This window comes from Juglans regia, chromosome 7 (genome assembly GCF_001411555.2).
Source record: "Juglans regia cultivar Chandler chromosome 7, Walnut 2.0, whole genome shotgun sequence".
NCBI classification, from domain to species: domain Eukaryota; kingdom Viridiplantae; phylum Streptophyta; class Magnoliopsida; order Fagales; family Juglandaceae; genus Juglans; species Juglans regia.
The window spans coordinates 12,665,810-12,688,737 of NC_049907.1; the positions used below are offsets into that span (position 1 = coordinate 12,665,810).

General features: G+C 37.5%; 1 protein-coding gene across 1 annotated transcript; it reads left to right on the forward strand.

Moving 5' to 3' along the window:
• The first annotated feature begins 9,378 nt into the window (after positions 1-9,378).
• Positions 9,379-10,805, forward strand: LOC108992612 (NDR1/HIN1-like protein 12). Its single transcript, XM_018967211.2, has one exon. The coding sequence runs from the start codon at positions 9,533-9,535 to the stop codon at positions 10,196-10,198; it is 666 nt and encodes a 221-aa protein (XP_018822756.1). The 5' UTR covers positions 9,379-9,532; the 3' UTR covers positions 10,199-10,805.
• Positions 10,806-22,928: the final 12,123 nt, after the last annotated feature.

Here is a 22,928-nt window from a genome sequence, read left to right on the forward strand (position 1 = left end):
TTAACAAACATGTAAGATGCAGTACCTTAAGCATTTGTCGAATAAGAAAGCCCGTAGGCGAAAGCGGGGGATCCCATTCACTCTCATATTTGGGTCAAAGTATACTAATCCATTACTTCTCATGAAAGGTATAGATTTTGCACAGAACAAAAAGAAGAAAAAAAAAACTCATACTTCCTGTTAAGGCAGCAAATGTACCTGCGCCTCAGACTTACACACCTCAAAGAAGCTTCTAGAGCATTAGATAATATTCAACAAATCAATACAAAATATTTCAGAAGAATATTTGTGTAACTGACTTGGAGACCTGCTAAGCTAGGTCTCACCATAGTATGACTATAAGGAAACTTCTGTGTACTGAAGGGGCATCGCAGTGAATGAAAATATTCTTTGTGAACTTTTACCAAACACTTGACAGCTACATTCATTTTTTACTTCAACACTTACAAACTAAAGTTTTTATTTAAATTTCAAACCATATCTTAGATTATCAAAACTAGGAGTGTAACCGGTCCGGTTCGATCCGGTTTTGGAAAAAATCTAGGACCGAACCGGTATGTACCGGTTTTGTATTTTTCAAAACTAATTACGCACCGGTTACCGTCTTAAACCGGTACTTCCGGTTTTCGGTCCGGTTTTTCAGTTTTTTTTTAAATTTAAGTTTCACAATTTGTCATTAAAATTTGTTTATAAAAAAAAATGATTTAAAAAAAACTGTTTTAAACTTTTATTAATATATTAGACAATATAATAGTATTAATATTAGACTATTGGTATAGTTATAAGTTATATATTGGTATTAGTTATAAACTTTTAGTGATTTAGTATTAATATTTTAAATAAGAATTTATAAATTATAATAAGAAATTATTTCATATATCAATATATATAATTATATATATTATATATAAAAATTTCACATAGAAATTTATAATTATACATTATATATAAAACTATTAATATTTAATATATATATATATATAATATTTTATATAAAACTTATATATAAAAATTTTATTTTTTATTTTTTTTAATCAACTGGTCCGATCCGGTCCAGTTCGATCTAAAAAATCTCGGAACCAGAACCGGCCGGTTTTTACATTTTAAAAACCGATTCTGGACCGGATCGGTTCAAAACCGGTAAAACCGGTCCGGACCAATTTTCCGGTTTGAGTTTACACCCCTAATCAAAATTGACACTTTAGTCCCTTAAACTACTAAGGCTTCATTTGGTTACTGAACTCAGTTGAGTTCAGCTGAGTTCAGTCTAATTTTAAACTGAATTTAACATCTAAACACTCAACTCTCAAATTATTAAATTTATCTAAACTCAAAACCTTTTTACATACGGGACTCACAACCTAGTTTAACTTAAAACATCTTTATACGTGAGACTCACAACCTTTTTCAATTTCTCATAAAAAGTACTAAAATCATCTTAACATCCAAACACACTTTAAACTTAGTTTAAATTGGTCCTACATAATTCTCTTCACTATTTAACTTACTACTATTCATAAAGAACTCAACTTAGTTGAGCTCAGGAAAACATCCAAACGCAACCTAATTCTCTTCAAATTTCACATCACATTAATTAGGTGAGGTTTGGATAGTGAGTTGAGATAAGATGAGATGAGATGAAAATTGAATAAAATATTATTAGAATATTATTGTTTTACATTATTATTGTTTTAAGACTTTAAAAAATTAAATTTTTTATTATATTTTATGTAAGAATTTAAAAAAATTGTAATGATTAGATAAAATGAATTGAGATCAATTCAATCCAAAGGGGTTAAAGTTAAAATTGTCTTTTGCTTTCTTCTAAAGCTAAAATTACATATTTACCCTTAACGTAGAATTAAAACAATAAAAGAACAAGTTAATGAATGAAATTATAATTTTGTTTATAAAAGAAAAAAAATTAGTTGGTGGCCACCACCAGGGTAAACTGCCGACATATACCTTTTATCTTTCATTTTTTTCATTATTATTTTACTTTTATGTTATTTATTTCTAATTTTATTTTATTTTTACTAAATTTAAATGGAAAACTATAAATAATCACTCAAAGAAAATCAAAATATCGTTAGGCCTGATGGCTATTGTATTGGACATATGGTGCAAATCGAAATAAATATAGTGATTTAGTGTATCAAGTTATTGGTTTTAATAGCTCGGGTGTAAATATTTGATTGAGGATTAATCGGTAGTTTGGGGGACTCAAACTGATTTTAACTTAAAAAAAAAAAGAAAAAAAAAAAGAAAAGAAGAAGCTAAAAATGTAGCATCTTCAAGTGTAAATAATAAAATGCTAAGTTAAACTCCAAATATGTAAAAGTGCGCACATTACTATATATATGATCATGATAACGCTTGCTTTTAGCTCAAGAACATATTTAGATCTCCTAAAATTATTGATTAAATTTTAAGATTTAGAGTGAGAAAGATAGATATATGAAGTACTTATCCATACGACATTTATAACTGTCTTAGTAAATTTCTCAGATAACATTAAACGCTTAATAAATATTATAGGACCCATTTCATATATCTATCTTTCTAAGATTGATAAGAACTTTAGGATTTTTATCGCTCAAAAACATTTAAATGGTTGTGTATAGAAGTATTGCATATATATATATAAGAGGTTTGGGTTTGGAATTTTACTTTCTCATTAGCATGGGGATATTTACATCCAACTGACACAAATAGAAAACGATGAAAATACTCAAGGAGGCGACTTTTCATGTCGCCCACAAAATGTCATATATGTTGTACCACTAGTAAAGTCCAAAGAGTCTGCTCAGAGAGCAAAGGTAGCTGTAAGGGGATTTTCCTCACAAATCCCAAGAGGCCCTACCAAGCTCAGCTCGGAGTAGAAAGCCACTAACTCAGCCCACGAGGAGACGCCATTATGCATGACCTGTAGGAGGGATGGTGCTGCAGGGGATGAGACTTGTCGATCTGAGATCCCCTTGACTAGTGTCCAATCTTCAAGTGCTTAACTGCATAGCAGACGTGATATATGGGGAGCCGTTGATCTACTAACAAACAAGGCATGAATGGAAGAGAAGGAAAGCAGACTGGGAGGAAGAGATTGGATAACCACGCCACATTAATGGCACCGTCGCAGAGCCACGCCGCATTTAAAAACTCTGACAAAAGGAACAGTACAAGAAACATATACTTCATGGAAGCAAGCACGATCTACTCCTTAGACCTGTTGTATAAATAGCAAATTCCAAATACGAGAATATCCTCTCTGATTCCTAGACTCTCTTACTTATTTGCTACCCTCGAATAATATTTACTAACTTTGGCATCAGAAATTACCCGGCCCCTAGGCTGCCCTCTAAAAGTAACAGTCTTTTATACCTTGTGCAGGGCCTGTTTTGGAAAACTTGAGTTGTCGGAGCTTGGCCCAAAAACACGACATTAACAGTGGCGCTGCCTGTGGGATCGTAATAGATCTTGCATGCCCTTCTCATATTATGCTACCATGCAAGATGCGGAGAATGGCTTCGAAGTCAAGCCTCGTAAGCAAAAGGGCGAGAACGAGTGAGGCACAATAAGCAAAAGGGCAAGAACGAGAGCAAGCGATCCAGGACCCCAACAACGGAGGATTGGTGGTTCCACCTCTGGCGCTCAAGCCGCCATAGCCAGTAGCTACCTGAGTGCCGCCAAAGCACCCGTCGACCACTAGGGTGTGAAGATTTCGTCGGAGCCATGAAAAATAGAAGAAAAGTCAAAGGAACTTCAGAAGAAAAGTAAAGGAAAACAAAAGAACTGGGAACTCAAGCAGTAAAGCAAGAGTCACAGAATAAAAGAGAAAAGACAGAGTGAGTATAATGGATTTCCTAGCGTGGAAGAGGGTCCTTATATAGGCGGGGTTGACGTTTGACCTCCCGAGGCGCCATAACTCCAGGAGTCACCACGTGTCCCTCCAAAGAACCAAAATCTCTTGATTATCGCAACTGTTGCAGAGCATATCTACTGTTACAATATGCTGCATTAATGGCTGTGAAAAACGGAGCCATGATGGAGAAATTGAAAGGGCAGCATTCAATGCGGAAGCGTAACTGACATGGTGTTGCCATGTATGCAAAATACGAGCAGTCACTCAACATGCGACAAGGCAGGCTGAGAACTTGATAGGGCATAAGGTCAGAGGAAATAAGAAGAATTCTTCTCAAACCTGTCCGAAAAGAATTAGTAGAGTAACCATAAGGGATTTATTCCCACTGCTTAAAGCCCACAAGGCCTTGAGCCATTACCCGGCCCGAGGGTGTTGAATAGTCAACAAGGCAGATCAGCCTAACAATCTATGGTCGCTTTCAGAACCTAGAGACTTGCACAAAGCGCAACAAAAAACGTGGAGGAAGGCAGCTAGTATTAGAAACACGAACAAAAGGCTAAGTAGCTAGCAGGGTCGAAAAAGTTAAACCGGATGCCAGCGGGGTGTGCCAAGAAACTTCAAAAGCACGGTCGGGCACGACCATCCAAATAACAATTAAAGTGATGGCCGTATTCCAAGGGCGACTATCCATAAAGGATATGCAAGTGCAGCATGACCGGCCATCGGGGTAGGTAGGAGCTCTATGGTCCCTTTCACCATGGTTCCCTAGGCCGACCACCCAAAAAAAGAAAAGGAAAAGAAGAAGAAGTGGCAAAGGCAAGACATGACGAACAAGATATGTGTACTAGTCAGTATATCTGTATCTACAAGCAGATGTGCAACAAAGTGCAGATACATGTGTAAAAATGCCAGCGCCAAGGGCACCAATCTCAGTAGCAGTAGAAGGAGGGTTGGCCGGCTCCGCAAATGCTAGCGCAGAAATGACCAGACTTGGGAAAGTATCAGGCATTTCTTTCCTTCTCAGGTCATGATTGGTTTGAAAAGATGCCTCACTGGTATATTGGCAAGCACAAGCCTCTGAAGGTACTTGGTGAAAGATCTTGAACGCAGCTCCAAACTCTTCAGAAGAAATGTCCGCATTGATCTGCGGCCTTCAACGACCCCACGTCCCCATGCTTCATCACAAAGTCTTGGGAACCACTTCAAGTTCCCTTGCAAGGAGAGGGTGACATCCTGAAGACTTTGGTTCAGCTGCTCCAACTGCTTCTTCTCCTCTCGCTCTCTGGATAAGTCATCCTGAAGACTTTGGTTGAGCCGCTCCAGTTGGGTCTTCTCCTCTTCCCATTTCTGTTTGTGCTTCCACTGGCGATGCTCCAGTTTCTTCGCTCTTTTGCACTCATCCAATAAGTCAAGTCTCGTCCTCTCGAGTTCACGCTTTAGCTGTTCTCTCTCCTCCCTTTTGCTGCAAACACAGTCCAAGTTCTCCTGAACGGCTGCCTCCTGATCATCCACGATGAAAGCAACAAGCTGAGAAGTACCCTGGCAACATAAAGGAAAGACTAAGAAAAAGGGAGAGGAAAAGAGAAATGAGTAAAAGGTGGGAAAGAAATACCGAACCTCGTGGAAAAAACCCGACAAGCACTCAACAACTCGACCAATGGCGTCCTCTCGGCTCCCTTCCATGGCCAGCCGGGACAAAAAAAGGTAGGGCCCTCGCAAGGCCTGTAAATTCAGGCAATTCTGTAGAGACTTCAGGGGAACAGACAGGTCCCCGCTTAAACCCCCCAGATGGGGGCTAATCGCGACATTTGAAAGAGAGTCATCCCCTGCTGGATACTCGGCCTGGGAGACTGGTTCATCATGTGGACCCTCGCCGACTGTATCACCTACGAAGCCGCCACCTTCGAAGAACTCAACCTAGACGAGTGGGTCGATGACTGGACTCCTCGGAGCATCGTTGGCTGAGATATGCAGAAAGGAACTCCCCCTCTTTAGGAGTGCGGCCTGGACAGAAGAATCCACAACGAGACTCTTCAAACCTCCAAGGATTGTAACTTCTACAGGGGACTTACCTCCTGTATGATCCTCTGCCTCTGCACAATTGCTTGAAGTAGCCACTGCCCCTTCATCAGCAGTCTCAAGAGAATGACTCCCAACGGCCGAACGAGACTAAGAAGGAGGAGAGATCCATGAAGAAAAATGCTGTCCCTCATTAGGAGTGGTAGATGCGAAAATACTCTGGAGGATCTGGAGGAGGACGTCTATCTCGACCTCGCCCCCGAACGCCTCAACAGCGACCACCGGTAGAGGCGACGTGGAAAGATTGCTCGCTAGCTCACACACCGCAACCGGTGCTAGAATCTCCACAGTAATAGAATGGTCGGCCTCCAACCGATCCTCGCATTAAGGGGTCCCTTACATCAGGAAGAGGTCTATCATCGGCCTGAACACTCTCCCGACATATTTTCTTCCCCTTGTCAAGTAGAGGAAGATCCTAGAAACGCTTTCGAAGTGGAACAACTTGGGGTCGCGCGACAACCGACTTATCATCAGGGGGAAGGTGACCCAAGGATGGCAGAGAGCTCCTCAAACTCTCCTCGGAATGGAGGATCTCGGAGAAAACATTGTCGAGATGGTTCTGCACCCATTCTTGTACAATCGCAATGCACTACACTTCGTAGGGGTGGCTGTCGGATGCACAGCCTTGTCTTCTAGGACTTTTCTCGAGTCTGTCCTTATTGGGAACTCCCGACGGTTCACCTAGCCTATCAGAAACTCCCATCCATGGCCAGGTACGAAGAAGAATTTGGGAGACCAGTCTTTCACTTTGCGGTACCACGACTCCAAGGTGACTAAAGCGTGGGCTGCCTTGAAACTGCATACATTCCCCTTTTGTCATAACACGCTATGGGTAAGACGAAACTTGTGATTGGTAAGATCTGCATCATTCGGAAAGCATTCCAACAAAACTTGTGGCTAGATAATACTGCAGCACATCAATAATCTCCCGGCAACGGGTGCAGTTGGGAAGGGGCCAACCAAGGCAGTCCAAAAGGTCACGAATAGGGCAAGGGAATGGAAGTCTCAAGCCGCAACGGAAGGGTATAGGACCACCCTAGTGGAATGAACTTCTCCGTCAACGGTGCCTTCAAAAGGGCCAAGAATTTCAAAGGAAGCGGACTCTGGTATTTGGTAGGTGAGGGCTAAGGAGGCTAGCGTTGGTTTGTTGGTAGTCGAGCGCCATCCGCTACCCATAAACAATGGCCCTATATCATCAGAGCCCCTGGCGAAAACGTTGGGTTGAACAGATTTTTTAGAGGCCATCATCGCAAAAGCACGAAGTAGCAAAGAGGATTGGTCGAGGAGAAGAAAAATCAAGAGAACTAAAATATCGAGACAATCACAACGCAGTGGGTGGAAACCAGGTCATGCTCCCACGTTTTATAAGAAGAAGGTGACGGTTAGACTCTCATGCACCGTGACAACAAGGGTACTCGTCATTTCAGATTTTGGAAATGTGGTTTACGAAGTGACTCAAACATGAAAAGCTGTCAGACACCTCTTTATTAATGAGATTGAAAAGATGTCATAAAAAGGTGAGCCCATTGTGGAAGATAAGAATGCCGTCAGAAATGCAAATCAATAGAAACCTCCCGGACTTTAGAAGACATAAATAGGGTTCTTGGCCTTGGTAGGAAGGCGGGATCGAATCATGATAAATTCCCACAGTACTCGTCCAGCAAGAATTAGCAGGGTAATTGTAAGGAGATTTTCCTCACAAAGCCCAAGAGACCTTATCAAGCCCAACTCGAAGTAGAAAGCCACTAACCCAACCCATGAGGAGGCTCCTCTGTGCATGACTTGTAGGAGGGATGGTGCTGCAGAAGATGAGACTTGTTGATCTGAGGACCCCTCGAATAGTATCTAGTCCTCAAGTGCCCGCCTGCACAATAGGCATGATATACGGAGAGCCATCGATCTACTAACAGAGAAGACATGAACGAATGAGAGGGAAGGCAGACTGAAAGGAGGAGGTTGGATAACTACATCGCATTAATGGTTCCACCACTCGGACAACATGCCACCTTAATGATACTGTTGCAAAGCCACGCCGCATTTAAAGACTCTAACAAAAGGAACAGTACGAGAAACACGGACTTCATGAAAGCAAGCACAATTTGTTCCTTAGACCTGTAGTATAAATAGCAGATCCCAAGTACGAGAATATCCTCTCTGATTCCTAGACTTTCTTGCTTATTTGCTACCCTCCAAGAATATTTATTAACTTTGGCATCAGAGGTTACTTGGCTCATAGGTCGCCATCTCAAAGCTGCAGTCTTTTCTACCTTGTGCAGGACCTGTTTTCGAAGACTTGAGTTGTCAAAATTTGGCTCAAAGGTGTGCGAAACACGACTTTAACACTAGTCATAGCTAATTAGTCAGTGTGGTCTTTCATGGAAAGAGAAAGGAACAAGAATGGATCATGGAAGAAACTAAAGATCTGATCAAATCCTTCATTTCCTTTTTAGGACTTTGTGGTTTTAGTGATGATATCTTTTTTATGTAAATCCGCGCATGCTTAACTGCAAAGAAATTCCGGTGAACGAAATAAATATGAAAAGAAAGGCACTAGCCCGAAAGCAATGGTTTTTTATTAAGTTTTATTTTAGCATTAATTATTTAATAACATCTTACATCTACATTTTTGTTAATTTTTTTTTTCCATAACAATTAATAAAAAACAAAATATTGAATAGGGTCGGCTAGAGGCCTAAAAATTGGTTCTGTTTGGATATTGAACTGAGTTGAGATGAGTTGAACTGTTTATAAATAATAGTAAGCTGAGATGGTGTTGTGAGTTTTGTGGAGCCCACCTAAAATAAGTTTATATGTGTTTAGATGTTAAGATGAATTTAGATATATTTATAAGAAGTTGAAAAATGTTGTAGGTCCTACGTGTAAAAATGTGTTGATTTGAAAAATATTGTAGATCCCACGTGGAAAGAGATTTAACTTAAAATAAATTTAATAATTTATGAGTTGAGTATTTAAATGTTAGAGTCAGCTTAAATTAAACTAAACTAAGTTGATCTCAAACCAGTCCAAATTAAGATAGTTGTCTAAGGACTGACTAAATACATATATATATATATATTTATATATTTTAAGTTTTTTTAAAAAGTTACATATTATTACGTACGTGACAAAAACAATTAATCACCACACCTCGTTAATTTTAATCATATAAAGCAATCTCCAAAAAGTATGTTCCCCTCACATGAGGTACTCTAGGTATACAACGTAAACAATCATGAACTATATATATAATTGGTGTTAATCTAATTTAAATAAAATCATATTACAATATTAAAAATTAAAAGAAAACTTAATTAGGTGAGTCGATTTATATTAATGAGTCGCCCTTAAGATCCAGCGTCGTTTATTTTAAGAAAAAGCAAAAAAGTTAAGCGCACAACCATGAGTAAAAAGGACTGCTTTTAGTTTCTAGTGACCCCAGCTTGCGTGTTTCCCTGTTCAACACCCCCCTCTTATACTGCCTATCCATTTTGTCCACAGTTTCTTCTCTTCCCTCGACTTTTGATCAACCTCACCTTTCCGTCTCCCCTTTCACTCACTCTCTCTCTCGCTCAACCTTTATATACATCAGCTTCCATGGCAAAAGAGCAGGGTCCAGAAGAAAGCCACTCAAATATGACCCAAGAAAAGCACAGAGGAAAAGGCATGGCTTCAGACTCTACCCTCAAAGTACCACGACAAGCTCTCTGCACGTTCATCACTATCTTTCACCTCTTACTCGGTGTAACTGCACTCACACTTTGGCTCTTCTACCGCCCCCACAAACCGCAGTTCAAGGTCGTCGGCGCATCCATCTACGACTTCAACACAACCGCACCGCCGCTTATTTCCACCACCATGCAATTCACCGTCGTCACAAGAAACCCCAACAAGCGCTTGTCCATTTACTACGACAGGCTCTCAGCTTTTGTGTCGTATAAAAACCAAGCCATCACGCCCCAGGGGATGTTGCCTCCACTGTTTCATGAAAAGCACAGCACAGTGGTGGTGTCTCCAGTGGTGGGCGGCGGGACAGTTCCAGTGTCTGTGGAGGTGGCAAATGGGTTAATGATCGATGAGGCATATGGGGTGGTGGGATTAAGGTTGGTGCTGATGGGGAGGTTGAGATGGAAGGCTAGTGGACCTATTAGGACTGGCCATTATAGGGTTTATGTGAAATGCGACATCATGTTGGGATTGAAGAGAGGTTATGTGGGTCAGGTGCCCCTGCTTGGATCTCCTGAATGCAAAGTAGATATATGAACTTAATTTGAAGTGTTGTAGTTGTAATTTCAGCTTTTATCATCCTGCTTTTTCTTTATTCTACATATGTGTGTGTGTACTTAGTCATTTATTTTGGAGAACTTTTCTTTGCCTTCCAATCTATATATATATATGTAGCCGATCTAGAGGTAGATTAAAGGAAGTTTAGTCCTGAAAGCACCAAGTTAATACTATGCATATATGAATGAACAAGGATGGTAGCTAGAAGGCGTTAATTTCTACGTTTTCTTCCTTTCCATGTCGCAAATCCATCCATTCCCATCTGGATTCATTCTGATCAGCTCATGCATGCTTAGGATTCTGTTCTGGCTTTGCTCATTGATTTGTCGGTACCCACTTTATGGCGTGGCCACAAGGCATCAAGATTTTTGGACGCATGGCTGTCCATGCAGCGAATTAGGGACCATTTGTCTTTAGCTAGCTAGCTTGTAAGTTCTGTAACGACGTGCTAGATCATGTGTTTTTGCACATGCATGTCGATGCATCTTCGAATTACCATTTGTAAGCACCAAGATGTATATTAACTTCCATCTTCCAATTATTAACATATATTCACCCAATATTATTAAGACTTAAAATTACGATCAATTTGGTTGTTAATATCGTGTTCATGATTTAATTTTCGTCTACTATATATTGCCAAGTCACCAAATGCATGTGCATATATATATTAAATTTTATTACTTTCTTCTCTTTGATTATTCGTCCTATTTATATTTATATTTTTAAGTTTTATTTATTATTTAAATAAATGACGTATAATATATTTACAAATTACAAATATGAAAAAATATGATGGTTTTTCAAAATTCTCACCGGCCGGAATAAAACGCATATATATCTATTCGTAGTAAAAAGAACGTAATATTTCGTTTTTTTATAAACTTTCAGCATAATTATTATGTTATATTTATACAATTCATGACTATACATGGTATTAATCTTTCATGATCTAAAACAGAAAACCTTTGAGACAATGTCGGCAGAAAATTATTGCTAGGCAGGAATTCTCTTTTGAACGTTTTATCCCATATCCCAAAGTCTCATGTCACTACAACAAATTTGAGATTTTGGGACGAAATTATTTAGGGACGAAATTTTTTTCGTCCCTAAAAGTCATTTTTTGGGATGAAATTTAAATTTCGTCCCAAAAAATCGATGAATTTAGAAAACCGTTCAAACGTCAAAATAACCGATCGAACAGTTTTTTCTGCGACGAATTAAATCGTCCCAAAAAATTTTTACCGTTCGAACGTGAAAAAATACGTTCGAACAGTAAAATTTGGCAGATAATTACTTTATTATGGCGGGAAAAGTTCAAAAACGTTCGAACGATAATTTGTTGTGTTCGAACGGAACATATTTGGTGGCAAATCCTGGCAGGAAGCTTTCTAAACCGTTCGAACGGAATATATTTAGTTAGAACATATTCAAGCACCACATTTATACATTCGAAGGTATAATATTAATCTCGGTACGAAACTCAAAATATAAAAAATATCTATCATATATACAAATTCATTAATTAATTTTATGTAATTAATTTTAAAATATTTTAATGATTTCTTTTACGTTAAATAAGATATTTAGTAAATAAATATTATCAATCACATACATATTAATCAACCAAATAAAGCAAATTATCAAAATGCCATATATATTGTTCATAATTACAACAAAAGAAAATATAAATAAAAGATAAAAACTATGATGCGAGGTCTCTACACACATCCTCGACTGCAGCTAATTGTGTCTCTACTTGTGTCAGTCGAGTACTAACTGTGACCTGAGTTGCATTATTGGCATTAATCGCTGTACGTAACTCATCAACCTCTGTACGTAACCCAGAGACGGTAGCCATAATCTCTGTACGCAACTCAGACATGGCAGTATGCACTGCATCAATCACTGCTGATGTGTGTACACCGATCTCAGCACGCAATATGTCAGCCAGCTCCTCGCGAATATATGTGCGTGATGTCTCAGGCTGTGTAGATGTCTCACCAGCCGATACTCCAGTATCTCCTGGCTGCCCATCTCTCTGAATCTCAGCCCTATCTGGAACAGCTCCACGAAAACGAAATCTAGAGTGTCCCGTGCTCCGTGATAGGGTGGTGCTGTTGATCGGTGCCATCGGAAATCGGGAACGCTCGGCAGGTTCGGACACAACCCCGGCATGTAGCAAAAATCGAGTGATGAGGATCCCAAACGGCAGTATATCTGTCGTAATAAACCGTGCCTCTGATCGGATCCTCTCAAATATATAACCAACGAGGTCGATCGGGATGCCACGAGCGACCCGTATCATAAATCTCGCTCGATCCATGCCGACCTCGGTCTTGTGCTGCCGTGGGTCAATATTGTTGGCAATGATCAAATTCATAATCTTGAAGAAAGAAGATAAATCTGCCTGCCTAATACTCTTGGAGCCATCATACACTGGAGCATCTGGACCAACAATCAAGTCCCTGACCTCGTGATCAGCAAGTGTATCTATCTCATCTGTGTAATCTAGTCCCTCGTCCTGAGACTGAGCTGCATCACCTGAGGGACCAGACTCTCTAGGCGGGAGGTTTGGATAGGCATCAAGAAGCCTAGGAATACCCAGATATGCAGCGAGTCCATCCGCTGAAAATATAACAGGAGCTCCTCGGACAGAGATCCTATATGCCCCTCCATCGTCTGGGCTAGCAGCACCGAGCTCTTTATAGAACTCAGTAACGATCTCAATGAAGGAAATGAGCTCCATTCCTTCTTCTCGCTGATCTAAGATCGGTGCCCAACCACGATCATTAAATACTGATGGGAGGGAATGACCCTCCCATATAAGAGCGACAAAATCAGACAGTTTTACCTGTCGCTCAAGTAAAACGGTCCGCTCTCGAACTGTTTGGATGGAAGATTCTCCTGATCTACCACGTTTACGGCCCCGAGAAGACATTATTATGATCCTGCAATTAAAACAATAAAATATACATTCAAGATTAGTGATAAAATCTAATTACGACTAAAAGATTTACAAAATTATATACTAATAGCAATTTAATAAATTAATTGATAGAACATATAATCAATTAAACGATGAAAACAATTTAATAAGCTAATAAAATGTTAATGGATTTAACTTAATAATTACCGTTCGAACGTCTAAATATATGTTCGAACGGAAAATTAATAACGTTCGAACGTGTCTATAAAGTTCGAACGTACAGGTTTACCGTTCGATACTGGTTAATACCGTTCGAACGTAAAACAGATCTAACTCGGCCATGGCTGAGTCAACTCAGCAGCCATGAAAATACTCAAAAATGTTTCGATTCCGTGGTTTCTTCGACTCAAAAACAAAGTACTCTTCATTTCTAAACATCCTACGATAGATTTATGATGTTCTACGGTAATTATTAATGAGAAAATATAATTTTAAGGAAAAAAACCAAATAAAACCATAAAATTATAAAATAAACGGTAAAATGAGTTTGAAAGTACATACCTTTAGTTGGGAGGACAAATGTTGTACGTATGTGTTGATCACGACGGCAGACGGCGGTGAAGAGCGTGCGTTCAAACGTTTTCTCGCTTTTTCAAACGGTGGAGACGGCGGCGTGAGAGGAAGGAAGCCCGCGATAAACTTATACCTGCAGAACCGTTCGAACGTTAATATTAAACGTTCGAACGTTAATGTAAAACCGTTCGCCCGTTACTGTTTCACGTTCGAACGGAAGTTTTACAATATTATTAAAAAATATATTAAATGTATACTATATTTATATTCATATAAATTATTATAATATATATACTATTATAGTAGATTATATATACTGTAATCTACTATGTAATATTATAATATATATTATAATAGTAGAATACTTTAATTGAAAGCATAATATCTTATAAAATATTTTCTTATAGTATAATAGTAATATATCATAATACTTTACTATCAAAGTGTTATATATGAGATATTATGATATATATAGTACTATATAATAGCATGTAGTACTATATGGTATGAGTTTATACTTAACTAATATATGTCATATTACATATTCCATTATACTTTACCTACTAAAGTTATATATGATATTATACAACATATATACATAGAGTATAGACAACGACTAATATACTATCATCTTATTAATTTCTACATACTTTATTATGTGACCTTAGTATATTTGGGGTTATATATATGTGAGTATATATTACTAATACATATGATCTTAATAATATATATGATAGTATAGGTCACTATATATATGATAATATATATTACTGTATATACTATATAATTAGTATAGATTACCATATATATGATAGTATATATTACATTATATATGATAGTATATATAACTAATACATATGATGTTATAGTACTTTTCATTTAATGATGAAAAAAGTTATATTTAATCATAAAGGATATGTGTTCGAACGGTACTCATAAACAGTTCGAACACATATGTTAACGTTTGAACGTAAAATAAGACATTCGAACGGACAAGGGAAATGGCGGGAAAACATCCCGCCAATTAAAGACAGCTGGAATACCGTTCGAACGTAATTTCTTATAGTTCGAACGGATTATTGCAGTGGTGGGAAAATATCCCGCCAATTAAAATATAGTATCATCTAATATGTCTACATATATTAATGTTGTTCTTTTATTCAACATTATAATGAAAAATAAATAAATAAAACTTTGTAATACCGTTTGAACAGTTAGAAATTAACGTTCGAACGATAAATTTTCGAGCGGGAATAATTCAATAACGTTCGAACATACTTTTTATACGTTCGAACGTGAAAATTAGGAGGGAATTTTCTCCCGCTTAATATTTTCACATTCGAACGGTTAGTAAATAACCGTTCGAACATGAAATGTTCTTCAAAAACACGACAGAACCTCACAATTTCCTTTCTCTCTGCGCTGTCGCTCCGTGTGCTCTGAAGATTACCCTTCGCATATTAGAGGTATTCTTTCTCAAACTAGCCCTTAAGCTCAAAAAAATTGTTCATCTCACTCCATTATTCTCGGATTAATACTTGTAGGATAGTTTGTGATTATTTTCAGATTATTCTCGGATTATTTCATTTTCATCTTCAATTTGTCAGGTATTTTTTTTAAAATAGAAATGTATGATTTGAACTTAATATTTTGCAATGTTAGAAAGTTGTATGCTTTGAAATTGGTGTTTGTGTTTGTTAGAGTTTGTAATTAATGAGTTTTCGGCGTTGTTGAAGACGACTGGAATCTGGAACGAATTCGTTCGAACGGATTAGGATTACCGTTCGAACGTATTAATTTTGTTCGAACATAGGGCATCATCGTTCGAACGGGTAATGACATTTCATATACATAATACAAATAGTTTGGGATAGTTGTGTAAATTATATGTACTACTACCATTTAATATTGTTAATTCTAGATAAATAAAATTATTATTCAAATTAAAATACTACTAAAATTTTAAAATAAAATATAAATTTTGGTAGATTTAATAATACTTAAATAGTTAAGATTTAATAATACTTAAATACTTCAAGATAAATTAATAAAATTAATATTCAAATTAAAATACTACTAAATCTTTAAATTAAAATAGAAATAGTTAAGATTTAATAATACTTAAATACTTCAAGATAAATTAATAAAATTAATATTCAAATTAAAATACTACTAAATCTTTAAATTAAAATACTTAATTATAAACATGTAAAACTAATATTTAAATTAAAATCTGGAATAAATATTGAAATAATACCTACTAATTATGTTTTTGTTGTATTGTTGTGTAAATAATATGTTGTTATTATTGTTTGACATATATTAGCATATTTTGTATTTTTTGTTCATGAAAATAAACCTTAGACCCGTTCGAGAGTTATCAATTCGGATGAATGCTTGATTGATAACTCTTGAATTGTCCAGAGTGGACAGTTTGGGATTGTAAAATCATTCTCGCAAACTATAGAACTATATCTGTTGTCGTCCAACATTATGATTTTGGTAGATTCATCCATTGTTCTCTAGATATGCAGTTTCGGTGATGGTGCAACGACGTGTTAATCGTCAGTGCACACAACGAAACGAGCATATTTGGAGAACTATGGGGAGATGCTGCCGAAATTTTGTTGGACGTGACAGATAATAGATCATAGGTTGGCGACTATGATCTTACAATCCCGAACGGGATAGGACCAACTACCCGGTGAAAGGTGGCATACTCATTAATTGGTACATGATATATGGATGTTTGCTGATGCATTACAATATTGTTTGTAATGAATATAGTCGGCATGGATAAGAGTTGGATGAGAGTTACCGATCGATTGGGTCAGAATTACAATGTATATGCTGAAGGTGTTAAGAAATTCTTGGAGTTTGCATTGGGTACATGTGATAGTGATGGGCGTATCAGATGCCCATGCAGAGAATGCAGGAATTTGCGTTCTCATAAGATAGACTTGGTGAGAGAACATCTGTTTGTCAAAGGTATTGATAAGGGTTATACTGATTGGGTCTTACACGGCGAACCATATCCAACTTCATTTGAGGCTCCACATGAAGAAGAAGAGATCGATGAAGATGTACAACCAGAGATTGTTGGAGATGATTACGATGAGGATATGGAGGAAATGTTAGGTGACATCGGTGCGGGAATGTTTGTGGATGAAGGTGACACGGACACATTAAGCTCGAATGATGGGGGCCATAACACTTTTGCACGCTTGTGGAATGATTCACAGCGTGAGCTATATCCAGGATACAGAAGACATAGTAAGTTGTCGTTTACCGTAAGATTGCTTCACATAAAATCAATGTGTCGATTATCTATTAAGGCAGTCAATATGTTACTTGAGCTGTTTAAAGAGGCACTGCCGACAGACAATACTTTACCTCGTAACTTCTATGAAGCAAAAAAGTTGAAACGAGGACTCGGATTTGATTACAACGTAATACATGCATGTACGAATGACTGCATATTATTTTGGCGAGAGAATGAGCAGTTGAACGAGTGTCCTATATGCCACGAGTCAAGATGGACATCGGACAAGGCAAATGTTCCGCAAAAGGTCGTCCGCCACTTTCCATTGATACCTAGATTACAACGATTATTTATGTCACGCGCAACGGCTGTAGATATGACATGGCACTCATCAGATAGAGTAAGGAACGAGAATATTTTGTCACATCCTGCTGACTCCCAGGTGTGGAAGGAATTTGATCAGGAACACCCATGGTTTGCTGAAGAACCGCGTAACGTAAGACTTGGGTTGGCAACAGATGGATTTAATCCTTTTGGGAACATGAGTACTAGTCATAGTACTTGGCCAGTTGTACTTATGCCGTATAATTTACCACCTTGGAAGTGTATGAAAGATCCATATTTCATGATGAGTTTGCTCATCCCAGGTCCGAGGTCACCGGGAAATGATATAGACATACACTTACAGCCATTGATTGCAGAATTGAAAGATTTGTGGGAGAATGGGGTTGTCACATTTGATTCGTCAACAGGCAAGTCGTTCAAGATGCATGCTGCGGTGTTGTGGACAATAAATGATTTTCCAGCTTATGGGAATTTGTCAGGTTGGAGTACTAAGGGGAAAATGGCATGTCCAACTTGTAACAAATATACCAAATCTGAATGGCTTACGTACGGGAGGAAATTATGTTTCATGGGTCATCGTCGATTTTTACCTGGTGACCATAGATGGCGTGGAAATTCTAGAATGTTTGATGGAACTGTTGAATGGGGCCAACCTCCACCATATTTGTCTGGCGAAGATGTACTTGCACAATTTATAGATGTTGGTTGTAATGAATTTGGTAAAAAACAACGAAAGAGAAAACGAGCTACGAATGAGTTGAATTGGACAAAGAAGAGTATATTTTTCGAACTCCCGTACTGGTCGAAGTTAAAATTGCGACATAGCCTTGATGTTATGCATATTGAAAAAAATATTTGCGAATCCGTATTGGGAACATTGATGTCAATTGAAGGAAAAACAAAGGATACAATAAACTCAAGGAAGGATTTGAAGCGGTTGGGAATAAGACGGGAAATGCAGTTGCAAGAAAATGGTTCGTCTGTCTACATGCCGATTGGGTGGTATACATTGTCAAGGAATGAAAGGGTTACATTTTGTGAGTGGCTAATGAAGATCAAATTACCGGACGGTTATGCCTCGAATCTAACAAGGTGTGTGAGAACAAATGATTGGAAAATAACTGGATTAAAAAGTCATGATTGTCATGTTTTCTTACAGCGTATCTTGCCTATTGGTATCCGTGGGTACTTGACCAGAGATGTGCGTGTGGCTTTGACTGAGTTGGGTGCATTTTTTAAAGACTTATGTGCGAGGACGTTGAATGTAGAAGCTTTGGATCGAATGGAACGAGAAATTGTCATAATATTGTGTAAGCTAGAAAGTATTTACCCACCGTCATTCTTCGATGTCATGGTTCACCTAGCCGTTCATTTGCCACGTGAGGCTCGACTTGCAGGACCAGTTCAATATAGATGGATGTATCCCATTGAACGATTTCTTGGAAAGTTGAAACGTACAGTGGGTAACAAGGCCCGTCCAGAAGGATCAATTGCAGAAGCATATATTGACGATGAGTGGCATACCTTCTGTTCCAAATATTTCCACGGAGTTGACACTCGGTTTGATCGGCCAGAAAGAAACTTTGACGTTGACCGAGCAAGACAACGGACTATATATTCTGTGTTTTCCCAACAAGTTCGTCCAATTGGTGCAGTGCGTGGTTATGACTTGTGTGGAAGAGAGTTCGAGAAAGCTCAGTGGTACGTGCTGAACAATTGCCCTGAGATAGAGAACTACTTGAAGTAAGTTATAACTTTTTCTTAATTTAAATTGCCTCATTACGTCAGGAAAAAAATACAAAATATAATATATTTGTGGTAATCATCAATTTCAGTGATCATATTAACGTGCTCAAGGAACTAGGAGTAAATGATATAAACCAGAAACATGAAGAGGAGTTCCCGAGATGGTTTGAAGAACGGGTAATGAAATTACATATGCGTTACTCAATAACAAATGAAAAAATATTAATTTCAACTTTGATATAGTATATGCTTTACTCAATATGTAGGTTGTACAATTGCATGCGAATAATCCAAATGATATATCTGATGAACTGTATGCATTGGCGCGTGGCCCATCGAGACGCGCTGCTCGATATTCTGCATGTATTTCTCGGGGAAGTAGGTATCACACACTGGATCGAGATTGTTATAGGAAAACCCAAAATAGTGGTGTCCTAGTCGAAGGAAGTCATGATGGAGAAAATATTGATTTCTATGGGGTTATTGTCGATATAATTGGAATGAAATATTTGGGAGAGCTTGCGGTGTATCTGTTTAAGTGTGATTGGTGGGATTTAAGCAATCCTCGTACTGGAGTCCGTGATGATGAATATTTTTTGAGTGTTAATACATCAAAAAAATGGTATGAAGATGATCCTTTTATTTTGGCTTCTCAAGCATCTCAAATATTCTACTTAGATGACCCGAAGTTAGGAAATCAATGGCGAGTAGTTCAAAAATATTCTCCAAGAAATATATATGATGTTATCCCTCAGGTGGAAGGACAAGATGAAGAAGAAGATGACTCTTCTACTCAAGAAGCATACCAAGAGAGTCAACCCGCGATAAATTTGTTTGTGGATTTGAGCCAGTATGAGATGATTCCATTAAATAGAGAAGATATTGAGGCTGAAATTGTTGATGCGACAGTTGAGGAAAATGTTGAATCATCTGAAGTATCTACAGATGATGAGAGCGAATTGTCAAATGAAACTGATACAGATTCTGATTGACCAATTAAGTGTTAACATTCCACTTGATGACAAATATTTTACTTATTGAATGTATCAGTAGTTTAAAATTATGCCGCCAAAGAGGAAGGAAGTTCGCAACCCATCTCCACCTGTTCCTAGCTCTCCTTCAGACTCACCATTAGAGATTGATTCTACAGAACAAGGTAAAAATTTAATAATCATAAAAGTTATTAATTAAGGTCCTGTAATAGAAATATAAATGCAATTGATTACAATGTTATATTTTATAGAATTTACAGTACAATCTCGTCAAGGTCGAGGCACCACTAGAGGGGTGACGTTGGAAAAATATCGGAAGGTGGGTAAGATCAAGGTTAACATTCCTGACGAACATACTGGGGGCGAAGGACAACCAGCAGCTTGGCTTGCATCACATGTGGGTGCTCTTACACGAACTTACGCACCTTTGGCAACGACTTCATGGAAGAAAGTCCCTCAAGATGTTAAAGAGCTTATCAAGAAGCGTTGTTTGGTAATGTTTAAAATATTGATTTAGTAGAATAAATTCCTATACTTTACTTAAATTTAGAATATTATAAATGATAATGTGTTTGTGACTATTTTTTTAAGGATGATTTCGAATTAAATTTTGGTCGGAGAGAGGAGCGTAAGATTGTGGAAGAGCTTATGGGTAATGCATTCCGCAAATATAAGGCGAGGTGTCATGAGCATTATAATAAGTTTGAGAAGAAGGAAGATGCACGCCAACATCCTTTCCAGGATGTCCGACCTTCTGAGTGGGAAAAACTTTGTGACATGTTTGAGGATCCATCATATCAGTTATAATGAAATTTAATTATTTTACTTGTCATATCTGTCATTTCGCTTCATAATATTTTCAATTTCTTTGCAGGAGCGAAGTTCTATAAACAAAACAAATAGATCAAAATTGAAGATTAATCATCATGCAGGCTCAAGATCTTTCCATCGTCTTTCTCAGAAATTGGTATTGCTATTTTTTTTATTGGATATAGTTAATTATTTGGACTCATCATAATGACTTTATATCTTTAACACATTTATTGTAGCAAGATTCAGATACTAATTATGATCTGACAAAATTATATGCTGCATCGCACACTGATCGTAATGGAGAGTGGACTCATCCTGATGCCCGTGAAAATTATGTAAGTTTTATAACCTGTTTGAATTAAATATATTAGAATATTTATGACGATATTAATTCTTTATCTTATATATGGCTAAGATAAAATGGTTTCCCTACGTGCTGAATCTGCGTCAGATCAAAATTCCTCAACAAGTGATATTGAGATTTTTACACAAGTCCTGGGTCAACGTTCAGGATATTTGAGGGGTTTGGGTCGTTGTGTAAAGCCTGGTCCCTCTTCCTCTTCTTCTGGGAATGCATCTATGACTTCTATAGCGCTAGAGAATGCGAATTCCAGAATCGAAGAATTGACTGCAAGACAGCATGAGTTAGAGGCTCAATTGGCAAAACAAGCAGATATGGAGATGCGCCTCAACCAACATGAAGAACAACAAGAAGAGTTCAGAAGACAGATGCAACTCCAAATGCAGCAGCTTATGCAACAGTACAGGCCTCCAAACAACTGATGGATTTTGGGATTATCTATTTATGTACGAACAATACCTGTCTCGACTGTTATTTATTTACTTTGCGCTTATTTTCACACTTTTGTGAGTGTTAAACAGTTTCTAATGTATTGTGACAAATAGTATGAATGTCTATTTGGTTTTCTATTATTGATTTAAATTAAAGAGATATCGTTCGAACGAACGTAAAACGTTCGAACTCTATGTATCGACAATAGCGTTCGAACGTAGACAATATGTTCGAACGAAATTCATGTTCGTCGTGTTCGAACGATCACACAACGTTCGAACGTAAATAATTTCAGTCCTGTTCGAACATATCCTATACCGTTCGAATCCATATAGCGCGTTCGACCTGACCATTTAACGTTCGAACACAAAGACAATTCATAACGTTCGAACGAATTCATGTGTGTTCGAACATATTTCGAAATCGTTCAAACAGGTTACTACTGTTCGAACTTAAAAATTTTCCCGTTCGAACTATTTTCTAGGACGAATTTAAACCGTGACGAAAAAAAATTTTCGGTTTCCTTCAATTTCATCCCAAAAGAAATTTTTTGGGACGAAATGGTGATTTTCGTCCCAAAATACCTTTTGGCACAGTGATATTGGAACGACTTTGGGACGAATTTTTTTCGTCCCAAAAATTTTTACGGGATGAAATTGGGGTCTTTTGGGACGAAAATTTTCGTCCCAAAAGACCCTTTCTGTTGTAGTGTGTGTTGAGTTTCATATTTCTTTCAACCATTTTATGATATTTTTCACTACATCCATTTTTCTATCCATTTTTATGATTTTTTTTTTTTGTGATGCCCTGTAATACTTATCTGACACGTTATTATATGTATAATTTGATTATTAATTTGCTCAGGGGGAAAGTAAATCTTATCTATAAATTGCCTTTCTGACTCGTTGAAAAGACAAAGCATGAGCAGCTTTGCCCTTAAAAGTAAGGATTGATGAATTCGATTAAAAAGAAGGTTACTTTAATTCGGATCCCCATAAACTTAAACATTTAATATATATGATGATCATGCAAGAGAGCCCCCAATAATTTGGCATCGCATCTTTGCACCCTCATACCGTACTTCTCGACTCCTAATGTTAAGTGGGTAAAGGAGGAAATTATGGGTTTCATATCATAGATTACTGAAAAAGAATATTTGGAAACGGAATTATGTTGTTTTTAATTTTTAATCAAATAGTGCATCATAGCAAAAGAAAAACATGAACCCATCCAAGAGAGTGAGAGGAAAATGAAAA